This window comes from Haemaphysalis longicornis, unplaced genomic scaffold (assembly GCF_048455015.1).
Source record: "Haemaphysalis longicornis isolate Haplotype H1 unplaced genomic scaffold, Haemaphysalis longicornis Haplotype H1 scaffold_2, whole genome shotgun sequence".
Taxonomy (NCBI): Eukaryota; Metazoa; Arthropoda; class Arachnida; order Ixodida; family Ixodidae; genus Haemaphysalis; species Haemaphysalis longicornis.
In genome coordinates this window covers 185,674,733-185,686,806 of record NW_027526295.1, presented here as the reverse complement: position 1 = coordinate 185,686,806, position 12,074 = coordinate 185,674,733, and the positions used below count along the sequence as shown (strand labels likewise).

General features: G+C 45.4%; 2 protein-coding genes across 7 annotated transcripts in view; one reads left to right on the top strand and one right to left on the bottom strand.

Annotated features, from left to right (window-relative positions):
• Window positions 1-35: 35 nt before the first annotated feature.
• Xpac (DNA repair protein complementing XP-A cells homolog Xpac) lies at window positions 36-11,785 on the bottom strand. Of its 5 annotated transcripts, none has more exons than XM_077698889.1 (6): window positions 11,645-11,785; window positions 10,346-10,481; window positions 7,739-7,951; window positions 6,081-6,243; window positions 2,318-2,435; window positions 36-483 (listed from the first exon to the last, which is right to left on the bottom strand). In XM_077698889.1, the coding sequence occupies exons 2-6, from the start codon at window positions 10,474-10,476 to the stop codon at window positions 332-334; spliced, it is 777 nt and encodes a 258-aa protein (XP_077555015.1). In that variant the 5' UTR covers window positions 10,477-10,481; window positions 11,645-11,785; the 3' UTR covers window positions 36-331. The 5 variants fall into 5 exon arrangements, with proteins under 5 accessions (XP_077555015.1, XP_077555020.1, XP_077555018.1 ...); XM_077698894.1 differs by having other exon boundaries at window positions 10,346-10,478; window positions 11,645-11,782; XM_077698892.1 differs by lacking the exon at window positions 11,645-11,785 and adding an exon at window positions 11,326-11,560.
• LOC144169631 (zinc finger protein 532-like) overlaps window positions 10,882-12,074 on the top strand; it is a 54,098-nt gene continuing 52,905 nt past the window's right edge. For both annotated transcript variants that reach the window (XM_077698887.1, XM_077698886.1), the window contains exons 1-4: window positions 10,882-11,042; window positions 11,203-11,358; window positions 11,429-11,489; window positions 11,578-11,703. In XM_077698887.1, coding sequence (XP_077555013.1) covers window positions 10,882-11,042; window positions 11,203-11,358; window positions 11,429-11,489; window positions 11,578-11,703 — 504 coding nt within the window. The remainder of the gene's footprint in view (window positions 11,043-11,202; window positions 11,359-11,428; window positions 11,490-11,577; window positions 11,704-12,074) is intronic.

The window sequence follows — 12,074 nt, the reverse complement described above, 5'->3', positions numbered from 1 at the left end:
GAAGAAAATCTTGTCGACACAATTGAGAAGCTATGTTTTGAAAACTAAACGTATTTATTAAACAGACTTGGGGTGCTAAATTGCCCCACTGACGGTACTTCAATGCATCACTGGTTTCAAACAGTCGATGGCTTTCCAAGAGTCGGAATAAAACCGTTGTAAAGTTGGAATAAAACTTCCGCAAATGCTCGAACTCCCGCAGAAATAACAGTCCATGCTGTAATCCATTTTTTCCGCTTTCTAGTATCGCTGTTGGTTTCAAGATCCCATACTTCCATAGCTCCACCCTGCCAGAACAGTTTAAATTATCACAGTCCTGGATTTCTCCGCATCACATCTTCTCGTAGCTCATTCGGTGGCCGCAAGTTGTGCATATTTTGAAGAACTCGTCACTGTCCGCATCGTGTGACTCTGGCCCGTAAACGTGTGTGTGGTTCTGCCCAAGGGGACGATACAGGCTGCTTCGTACAGTCATCCGGAGTTCTGTGATGAATGAGGGAATAAGAAAAAGAAGTGAGCACAACAGACGCTTGACGCCCTCGCACAAAGAGCCTGCAGTGCAGATGAAATGCCCTTGCACAGCAGCGCGACTGACACCTACTCTACTGAGCTACTTTATACATGCAGCATAGACAACTTTGTTGTCTTCTGCAATTAGCAAGAGCCACAACAAAAACTGCTATACTTATTTACATGCCCCTTTCAATGCCACTCAGCTGAACATTTTTTCTTTAGGAGTCGTGAGCTGTATAAAAAAACACGGTCTGCAACACTAGGTACATTGTGCATTAGCATCTGACAGACATGACAGACGTGACAATGCGTTAAAGACATATGCACATGCCTACAGCGAATGTTTTCCCTGAGGCACAACATATTGTAGAATAAGAAACAAAAAGCAAACACGCTGCTGCTCCTGTTGTTAGTATACCACACTTTGATGTACATGTAACAGATATTCTCACCTGAGGTAATCATGCATCCTCCATTATAAGCACCCTCCCCACTTTGGCAAAGATACTGTTTCAAAAGAGTTTACATTCTAGTTGAGATGTGCCTCCAATATAAAGGCCCTAACCCTACTTTATGCATCACAGAATTAAAAAAAAAATGATGCTAAAATCGAGAAAATAAGACATGTTCGACCAAGAGTGATTTGTGGGAACACCCAAACCTTTAGAAGCTGAATCAAGATCGGCTGTTTGGCTGCTGAAATGACAGACATCAAACTGGCGTTGAATATTTCAGACAATGCAACACTTGTGTTCGGTACGGGGTTGCCCATGTGGCTTTTATTGAGCGCTGGAAACTTGGATTGCTTGCATGACAGCACCAGAGCTTTTGCAAGGCTGTCGGGCAGACTTTTTTAATGCATTTAGCTCAACATAATGCTGCCATAAAACCAATCTCAGCAATGCAATCGACATAGCACTGTGCTGAGCTCAATTTTTTCAGAGTCTGCCGAAGCCCTCCTCCAAAATGTTCACAGCGGCATTTCTTCATGCTTCAAATGCACTTTAGCATCAAGGACTGCACAGATGGTTCACAATTATTTTCCCTCTCATGCAGGCACTTCTGTGCTAGAGCTGTCAATTACATCAAGCAAACACACAGCATGTGTATATTCAACAGTAAGTGAAGGTGTACATAGGTTGCCTCAGGTGGGACGATTTGTGCACACATAACTTCAATAAGTGGCATAACAGATGACTGAAGCCTGTTTGCTGTTAATTTTTTACTATACAATATGACGTATGGTAGGCTTCAATGTTAACATACTGACCGAGAGATGACCTGTCCTACACCTCGCACATGCCTGGAAGTACGTGTGTGTATTAGAAAATTTACGGATACACCAGTCATCACACATTCTGTTCTTTCGGATTCTGTGAAAAAAGGAATCAACCCTGAATTATTTTTCGATCCAGTAGTAGTCGAGGCAACACACTAAAGCATCAGTGCTGAAAGGACAAACTCCAGTCTTGACGCAAGAAAAAAATAAATATGTATTACAGCCCCCTCCATTAGAAACAAGGAGGACGGTGCAAGGAAAGCGGTTGCCAGCTAGTTTTGCAACAAACGGCTCTTAAAAATGTAGACTGCAGAGTTGTTGAATGCTATACTTTACTGAGTTTGGCTTGCTTTGCCGTGTGATGACTGGACTGGATACGTTATGCACTGGACTAGCAACATGGGCTATTGGATCAAGCATTTTGGTATTGTTTACGGATGTGCTCGACGAACTTGCCTAAAGATGGCAAAAAAAAGAATGAAGAGTGAAATGCACAAAGTTGGAAACAAAGACTGGGCAACCCACCTTTGACTCGCTTGTTGAATGCCTTCCGCTTTCTCTTTGACCGATCCTCGTCCTTCTTTTCAAGCTGCTCGTCCAATGCTTCCAGGGATCCCCAGACCACTATTGCCCGTTCTTCCACCTGGGTAATCAAGACCAAAAGTAGAAGCAAAAGAGCACAGACCACCAGGACAACAGTGGTACTGAAACAGCAGCTTCAGAAACAAAATCCCAAGTACTTTCTCCACACTTGAAAGGATGGTACACACTGCCATGTGGTCCATAAGAGAGATCAGAATGGTGCCTCACAAACAATCCCACAAAGTTAGTTAAGCCAGCAACAACTGCTCATGGCTTAGCAGGAATTAAACGCTGCTGCTTTGATGGGTTTCGGCAACCTTGTACTAAATGAGTGGCAACCTTCTTTTTTTTTTTTCACACCACCCGATGTTCTGTAGAGCTGCAGAGAGCAAACTATTAAACTGCTGGCTAGTATACAAAGGAAAAGGGGAAAGGTGGCCCAAAAACAAGTGCTGAACTAAGCTGACCTAGCATAAAATAGCATATATTCTGTAGTGCAGCACTGTATGATGTCAGTAAGGTACTTTTTGGTAGTGTCTATTACCACGGCAACCATGAGAATTACCGTCAGAAATTTCTCATGGCAGTCGCCTCTCATTGGCTAAGACGCAGCCCAGAGATTCTATGAGATAAATATTCCCTAAAAAGCCATGTTTTTCGCAGCTGCCCCTGTAGCGCTGTGGTATGGTACTTTTAAACAAAAAGTCTTAGGTTCGAGTCCAACACTGTGAAGTTTTTTTTTTTAGCTTTCTGAACTTTTCGGTCATCGTGATTTTGTTAACGCTTTTTTTTACTCTTGTTTCTACGATATCAAGAGATCGACGCACAGGACTTCTAGAATGGGTTGGATTACGTTTAATATAGGTTGTGTTCTGTGTCGTTGGGCTCGGTTAGATTAGGTTTGCTGGATTTGGGTAGTCTATGATGTGTTCAGTTAGGTTCGGAGAGGTTGTGTTAGGACACGTTGGAACGTAATATTATTCGGCGAATTTTGGGCCAGCCAGCTTTTATGGAAACTTCCGTGACAACTTCCCGGAGGTACTTCTCACAGCTGCCATGAGATTAGACACAGCCTTCTCGAGTTTCAGTACACAGTGTCGCACAGTTGTGTCGAATATTTCAACATGACTGCACAACAGGTAACTCATGATGTGGCTTTTACTCGCCGTGCCCTCCTGGGTGGTCGTCCAGAGGGTTGAATAGCTAAGCACGTGCTTTTCTTAAAGCTGCTGATGCTTCTTTTGATCAGTCGCCTCAACCAGTATTCAGTTTACTTGCCCAATTAGACGGAATCGAGGATTTTTAGCTCGTGTCTCTATCGATCAAGCCAATTATTTGCATCAAAAGACATCTTGAAGTTGTCCAAACCCACATGATGATGACTTGGAGCATGAAATTTCCGATATATTGAGTACCTCCGTGAAAAGAAACACAGGCTCAGAAAGTAACACTGCTTTTAGTTATGTAAGGGCACTAGGCTGCAGCATAGCAAAAGAAAGGCTGGCTACCAAAGCAGGTGCGACAGTTCATCCGCAAATATGCACCTAACCTTGGCTCCCAAATGTTCGATGACCGATGTAAGATTACAGTGTACAAACACCCTGTGCTAAAGAAAATGCAGTATCCACTGAAAATGAACTTCTAGAAAGCGGTTGACATTTTGCACGCACCACGGCGGAAAAAAATGGCATTTTTATCAGCCCTTCTGTAAGCTTCGAGTGAACTTTTTGCTGCATTGTCACATCATGGGGTCTACAATCAGAGAAGACGGCAGAAAGAAGTTCAGAATTCAGTACACCGGACTAAGAAAAGCTAAAAAAAAAAAAAAAAATGATTGTCCCTAAACTCGAAGCATTCTCTGGCTTCCCACAGGATTAGTCAGGAGTACCTTACAGGCATCCACAAATTAGTATCCCCGAATCCTTACAGGAAAGAAATCCTGTAGGGTCTGTACATACTTGCATGCATACATACATACATACATGATTGATTGATTGATTATGGGGTTTAACATGCCGAAACTACTCAGGTTATGGGGCGTGCCGTAGTGGAGGGCTCCGGATTAATTTTGACCACCTGGAGATCTTTAACGTGCGCAGAAAACGCATACATACATACACACTTTTTACAAGTGGGGCACATGTCTAAAGGTAGGTCCTCGGGGAAAGGGGGCGGGCAACTCTTTAGCAGGATGGTCAAACTAAGAAAAAAGTCCGAAATCCCCCCAGATGCCTACGCGTACATACGCTTCTGACTCCAACTACAGCTGTCGTGGTGTATTTCAGCACACTTGTGATAGGAGGTTAGAAAGCCTGCCAGCTAGATAGGCCATTGTCCAGATAATGCTACTTGTTCAGAATTTTCTCATTCCCATCAGAAGAGAGAGGAAGCACAACCGTGCTGCTTAGGCAAGCCAATAGCGCAACAATGTTTTGTTCACTTGCACTAGGGTGTGGCAAACACCCGAGAAAGGCCAGTGCAAAAGAGGCAATTGAGAACAGCTGCCCTTCTTACCTTGGCCTCTGTTCAGCATCTAGGCACAAAATGTTTTTACTGGACGCCTTCTTTTCACATTTCTGGGCTGGAATGTGTCTGCGCATACACTAACTAAAGTTATTACAAGTTTGTACCGACACTAAAAATAGAAAGTAAGCAGAGTCTACAAGTGCTCTGTGTCCCACCACATGGGCAGTGACATAAGCTCAAATTCAAATTTGTGGACCTATGCTCGGTAAGTACACCTAGGTTAGGAGAAACCAAAGCAAAGTAAGGGGGGACAGGAACTGATTGAATCCACCGAGGAATCTTCAAGCGCGTCGAAATCTTATACGTGAGCGTTCCTGCATTTGAATACATTCTTGCTTCCCCTTTATCTCTTGGAACCCTTCTGTACATGGGTAAATGATCGGACAACAGTTCCTTCTAACATATTACATGCACTTGATTATTATTTCATGAGAAGGCCAACGGCCAGGAAGACATCTTTTGTTAACCTATTGCTATGCTCTGTGCAATACATGCAGTGGGGGGAAGGGGCAGATGGCTCTTTTAAGACACATAGGTACCTCCAGAGAAGCATGCAGAAAATTAAAGCATTTCCACTCAATGTGAACGCTGTCAGAAGTGCAGAGCAGTGATTCACCATAATGGGCTGCAGCACCGTTATCTGCTCACTGCTACCACGCAATGTGATTCAAATTTCCTGCCTTCGCAGTGCTCGCATGCCCCCTGCCTGAAATTGCACCAGCGGGAGTTATGTTCTCTTTGTGCTTGCTTTTCCTCCTGCAAGTGCCGGCGTTGCACTGCCACTTTTTTTCGCTTGCTATCGCAAAAACCAACCCAACGAGCGTTCCTAACTAAATGAACGCGGGTTCTGCCGGTTAATTACGTATATTTTGCCTCAATTGTACCTACAGTTTTCCTTGCGTTAAACAACGGGGAGATGTAGGACAAGCACCAGCTGTTCGCGAGTTTCGAATGCTTATGAATATATACACCGCTTGGCTTTTGAAGCCTCTGGGTTACGCCATGATGACGGACCTCCGTGTAGCTCTACTTGAGTCCAGTGAGGGAGCTACGGCGACAAGGCGAGCCCCTAAAGTGCTCTGCACTTGAAATAGGCCCACACACATGCAGACACGACACCTCACAGCACAATAAACGTGGGAGGCCCCACTGCTGCTGCTGCCAATGTAGCTGTGCCCACCTGGCACTTGAGGTAGAGCTTCATGTTGCCATGGGCATGGTGGGGGTTGGGCTTGAGGATGTAGCGCAGGGGCGGCTCCCGCATGTCCAGGTCGCAGTCCTTCAGCAGGTACTCATTCTTACAGTCGGTGCGCGTGATCAGCTTGTGCTTGTCCTCCTTGTCCCTGCACCAGAAGTCGCGCGATGGCAACCCAGTTCAATCTCGCCCTACTCTCCAGCTGGATGTGGCCGCTTGGCGTCTTATGCACTGAAGGCACCGTGCAAGGCAGGATAACTGCACAACGCTAAAGCTCACTGCATCACGCAAGGCCTGTGCACGCACACACAAGACAATGTGCAACGACGGAAACTTCCGCACCAAACATTATCCATGCCAGACTACCCCTGTTCGGCCAAAAGCAGTTGCACAAGCGGTCAAACAAGTGCAGTTCGCAAAATTTGGAGCACACAGGCACAAGGTATTCTTGGTTACAGCGGGCTACCCAGCACTCAATTTAACTTTTCTGCTGGGCCTTGTTGTTGGAGTTCAAAACTGCAGCTGGTTTGTTCGTACATAAAGCACAAACTTAGTTCAAAGAGACACTCTGTTGTAAGAGACATGCTAAAATGGTTATGCTGGTTTTCCTACATTCGCCATGTTGGCAACATTGCATATAAGATAGATGGTTACAGAAGACACTCGGTTGCTAAGGGTACCTTTTTTAGATCCCTAGTGTAAATTCTTCACTATTTAGAAGAGACGCAGCGGAAAAGGGGCCTTATATGGAAAACCTTGTGGAAGACTGCCTTGAAGATAAAGCTTGGACCTGCATCCAACTGACCGCAGAGGTTCTAGAATCTTTTGTGGAGTTTGTGTCTGGAGATGTGGGCCTTGTGTGCTCCGAAGAGCTTACAGATCACGTGATCACAGCTCAAGTGCATGGTGTCCTACAGGATGAACCAGAAGAGGAGGAAGACGATGAGGATATTTCACGGCAGAAAGTGTCGGCAGTTGATGCTCATGAACCTCTCAGAGCACTTTGACAGTACTGTGAAAAACAGGCACGCTTGCAAAGTGAACTGCTCTCGCTCCCACGTTTAGAAGGAAGCTAATACAATCTGCAGTCACTAAAACAACAATTAAATGACCTCCTTAAGCCATCCTGAGAAATTTCCAGTGCACATCAATAAACACACTTTGATGCAGCTGCATATGCCGTGGTCTAGACTTTTTGGTTACGAAAGACCTTGGTTACAATAGACATGTTTCCCAAGTCCTTTGAGTGTCTCTTGTAATGAGGTTCTACTGTACCCATTTATGGGGTGTCTTTGTTACTCAGGCATCTCCATGAGGTGATGGGGCCCATTCTCGTACACAGTAGCAAAATTTATGACAGCCAGAAAATACAGGAATACCTGCACATTCAATCTAGATCTGACTTCCGGGCAGTCAGTTATTTCAAGGCTTGCCACCAACTGCACATCTCCTAACCTTGCTGTTGCTTCGGTGCATTAAACCCAAACCTTCAATTGGATATGCCTTATCACCTTTCACAGCGCACTCATTTTGTACATGGGCATGCACAAAACGCAGCAAAAAAGCGGGACGGGGAAGGAACCACAGCAGAATCTCGCCTCCACGCTTACACTACCCTCTTCCAAGTCTCTCGTCTTGCTTACCTGCAGTTGTCGCATATCTCCAAGGCAAACTTCTCCAGTAGGAATGAGAGCAGGAACTCCTTTCCGCAGGCACCGCACGTCGAGTGCTCAGCGGGCATCTCCACCCGCGTGGGTGGGGCCACCGGCGTGTCTGGGACATTGTCGTCATCCAGAAAAAACCCGCCGCCCGTATCCACGGGCTGCTGGCGCTTGGTGGGAGAGCCACTTTTGCTGCTAATCAAGAGAGAACAACGCCCCTGTGAGGAGCATAGCAGGGGAAAACGAAAAAGCATGTGCCAAAAGTTCCATGCTCAAATCTGGCTCTCATGTGGTGAACTACAGGTGGGCTATGAGGTGCGCCATGGCGGCGGGCTATAGATCAATTTCGTGACCACGGGATCTTCGACACGTGCCGAAATTTTGACTCGCAAATGGTTTTCTGTTTCGCCTCTATTGAAGAAGAAGGAAACAGGAGCTGGGACCGAACCTGCATCCTTAAACTCAACAGGTCATCACGCTGGGTAGGAAGCAAGCACCGGGACTGACAGTGCACAACAGACAATTTGCTGAATTGTGTCTTGCTAGGAGGTAAGCTGCCCCTTCCATTGTCACAAACCAACCAATGTTCACTGCAGGACAGAGTCCTCTCCCTTGTGTTGCTCGAATCCGTTCTTTGCTCCCTAAATTATCTTTTTTCTTCCTCCGTCACTTCGCCCACTTTTGTTCCATTTCTCAGCAGCTATACTGTTGTACACATAGTACATTGGCAGTCAGTTCTCCCATTACATGCCTGCCTCAAGTCCACTTCTTGCTATTAATTTCAGCTATGATGCCTCCCACCCCAGTTTTTTCCCTCATCCAGGAGGCTCATTTCCCACCCCTAAGCATTACTCCTATAATCATTCCTCCCATAGCTTGTAAAGCTGACCTAAGTTTCTTTTTTTTTTTTCAATGTGTTATGTAAAGCACCAAATATCTGCCCCACCTTAGGTATTCACCGGCAGTATGCATTGGTTGTATATTTTTTTTTCTTCAATGACAGCAGTAGCCTACGAATCATCACTTCAAAGCAGGTTCAGCAGATGGCAAGCATGTTTAATTTACACAAGCAAATTAAGAGTTGATACTAACCATGAATTGGATAAAAATTAAAATTAAAAAAAACTGCAGCATAGCACGAAAAGGTGGGCTGGTTTGTTTGAATTTACGGCAAGAACTTTTGCACACACTGTATTGGAACAAAAATGAAAAATAGGCACAAAGCCCAGTGTGGTGTGACATCACTGCATTACTTTCTGAGGCAGCCATGATGGGCACCCATTCTCTCTGTCTCTGGGCTTTGCAAACGGATTTGCAAGAGGTAATTTGAGCTTAACCCTGCAATAAAACAACAAATACGAGTTCAACAAAGCCGCCTCAGTGTCCCTTTTGATATGACATGCCAAAGAAAACGCTGTCGAGAAAAGTGCTAAGGCATGCAAAACTACATCAGCATTTTGTTTTCTGCATGCTTAATCAACTGCAAAACTTTGGTGACAGCATCCTTACAGAGGAACAGGAAAGCATGGCAAATCACAGCATGAATTTCCTAATGGCAAATAAGCTTTCAGCTAGATGGTAAGACATTAACTGATTCAAACCAGATTAGAACTGGCTGCTGTAGGGATTTTTGACATAGTTGCATTTCAATACTAATGATGGACTGACCAGGTGCAAGCTGACAAGCTTGAACAATATTTTGGGAGAAGAAGAAATAAAACTGATCAAGGTGACACGTGGAAAGAAGTTACTTCAAGAAAGATGTGTTTTTAGTTAAAAGGGCTTTCAGGATGTGATAAGCTGATTTCTGTATACTTGACACCTGCCACAGATGTAAAAAAAAAAGCAACAACTTAAAAAGCACCACACAGCGGAGTTTGTTAAGCTACCGATAAAATGCATTTCACTGACTTCAAATTCTGCCCATTGAACATCTAAATCCTGCTTACAGGGACTATTGCTCTGTTCAGCATCACTAAATAAACTCATTGCAACGAGATTCCAATGGTGTTCTCTAACAAGCTCAAACAAAACAGAAAAAGTTCTGACAAATAAATAAGCATACCGTGTGATGGATGCAGCTGCTATCAGGACCATTTACGCGGGACCATGCAGTCAAAATCTCACACAGTTTCAAAGTTATGTGGACAGTTGTCCACACTCTTCATGAAACATATCTCTGCTTTAGTGCCTTAGCTAATATTACTTCAAAATGGTCGCTGGGAAACATTTAGACAACTCCAAGGAACTCTCTTGGAGTGACACAACATGGCATGCATATTAATGGAGCAACAGCAATGTTTGCACAACTCAATTTCCTTCTCCTCACTCCTCAGTACTAAATATTTAGTCAAGTAAATAATGGTGCTACAGCTCTCCAATGCAAAAAAAACCTTACTCAGAGTACTTAAATTGGTGCAGCAGTATTTTTAGAGTCAGCAGGAGTTTCTCATTTAGCAGACTGGAAATTAGTAAAAGAAATTAGAAAAATGAATACGCAATCCTCTTCAAGGCTGAGATGAACATTTCTGTATGCATGTACGCAAACAGGCTACACCTCAAAATGCACAAAGCAGACTAATTATTTACCTTTCAGCAATGCTTCTCAGTGCCAACTTGGCCTTTTTTATCTGGATGGCACGCTCGCGGTTTTCGGCTATTCTCTTTTTCTGCTCCTCCGTAAGCTCGGGGACGGCCGTGTCATCGCTGGTTTCTGCCATGCCTTCTGTAAGGGAAAGTGTCGAAGTCATAAGACGGGTAACCCCTATTGCTGTGAATGCCGTTGCGGAGCTCGGAAACCGCCGGACTACAACAAATACAGGGTCGCAGTACGTTTCACAACGGCTGATCTCGTCGAGGGACAAAAAGGCTCATTCGAAAGGCGCCCCAACCTCTGTCTTCAGCATCCACGCCGCGGTACAGGCACAAAATGAACAAACGAAGTCCAAGCGGCTCGCTCTAAGCCGAGGAACGATTGTCACGCTGGCTGGCGGCGGGGCCGGGTACTTTCCGTAGGGCACCGCGGCGTACCCCACAGCTGCGTTCGTAGCCGAGGCGACATGTAACCGATCGCGTGACCACTACGAGACACGTTTCGACTGGGAAGTTTTACGTCCGCATAACCGATGTCGCACGTGAGCCGAGTTAGGTGCTGTGTTCTGGGATGCTCGGCAACTTATGTGAGCACCGACCAATCTGGCGAAAAAGTGCGCTTCTTCGGCTTTCCCTCAAGACCTCACGAAATCGAGCGCAGGAATAAGTGGATTGAGAACATCAGGACAGCGCGGTGAGTTAATTATTTACCTGCAATTTACGCACTGGCCTGTGAGGCTAGAACTAGAAAGAATTCATTCGGCACGTGTAGCGGCGCCTTCCCCAGCGCTGTAGTTGGCAGTCGCGGGCGTTGGCTGCGGTTAAGAACTAACTCGACTCTTCCGTTACCGCAGGAAGGATCTCGAAGGCATTTGGGCGCCGTCAAAAAACTCCAAGGTCTGCTCGAGACATTTCGTCGGCAACGTCAAGGTTGAAAACCCCAGGGAACCCAACTACAACCCCACCGTTTTCCCTACCTTGAGCAAGAAAACTGCGCAGAAGTACAACAGGTAATGATGACACGTTTCGCCAGTCTTGCCACCTCGTTATTACCGTTACTATTCTTACTAAATGGTGCAGAATATATAGAGCGAAGGCAGCACAGAGGAACCAAACCAAAAGTGTACTGACGCCGCCAAAGGTAAATGAAATTTATAAAAAGGAACGCAATGGAGCTGCTCTACATAACGCAGTAACTGACGCACAGTACTTTCCCCTGCATTATTTAGTCTACCGAAGGCAGCGGGGCACGTTTACTGCTTCCGCGAGACGGGAAAACGAAGGAACACTCCTCACCGGCCTCCTCCGACGCGGCTACTACGGAAGCCCCTGGTGGAACTGCAATGGAGGGACAGGTTCGTTCGTTTTCGGCAACTCGCTTTATTTCTAGTATTTGCCCGATTTAGCACGTAATGGTTAAAATTTTATCGCACATTCTAAGCCGGCGTTTGCATTTGTCGTACGTCATACGATTACAATCTTGCACCGCGGCAAGTGCACTATCGGAGTTTCGCCGGTTACGCCAACCAGGCATAGCAAACGCCCACGCTAAGAAAAAAAAAGCGGGAAAGCATTGAAGGAGACAAAAAGACATCACAATTTGGGGCAGACGCATGGGCAAAAGTGTTTCGTGTGGAAGCTACACTACCTATAACACTTGCAAAAAAAAAGGACTATATTTATGTCTAAAAATTGACCGTCTAGCAGCGTCATCTGGGCGGATGAA

What these genes read in the sequence shown, in the direction of transcription:
- Xpac (XM_077698889.1), bottom strand. Translation starts at nt 10,476, where the DNA reads ATGGCAGAAACCAGCGATGACACGGCCGTCCCCGAGCTTACGGAGGAG. An exon ending in CTGAGAAGCATTGCTGAAAG is followed by an intron (nt 7,952 to 10,345) that starts GTAAATAATTAG and finishes TCTCTTGATTAG; the next exon opens with CAGCAAAAGTGGCTCTCCCA. An exon ending in AGCTCTACCTCAAGTGCCAG is followed by an intron (nt 2,436 to 6,080) that starts GTGGGCACAGCT and finishes TTGATTACCCAG; the next exon opens with GTGGAAGAACGGGCAATAGT.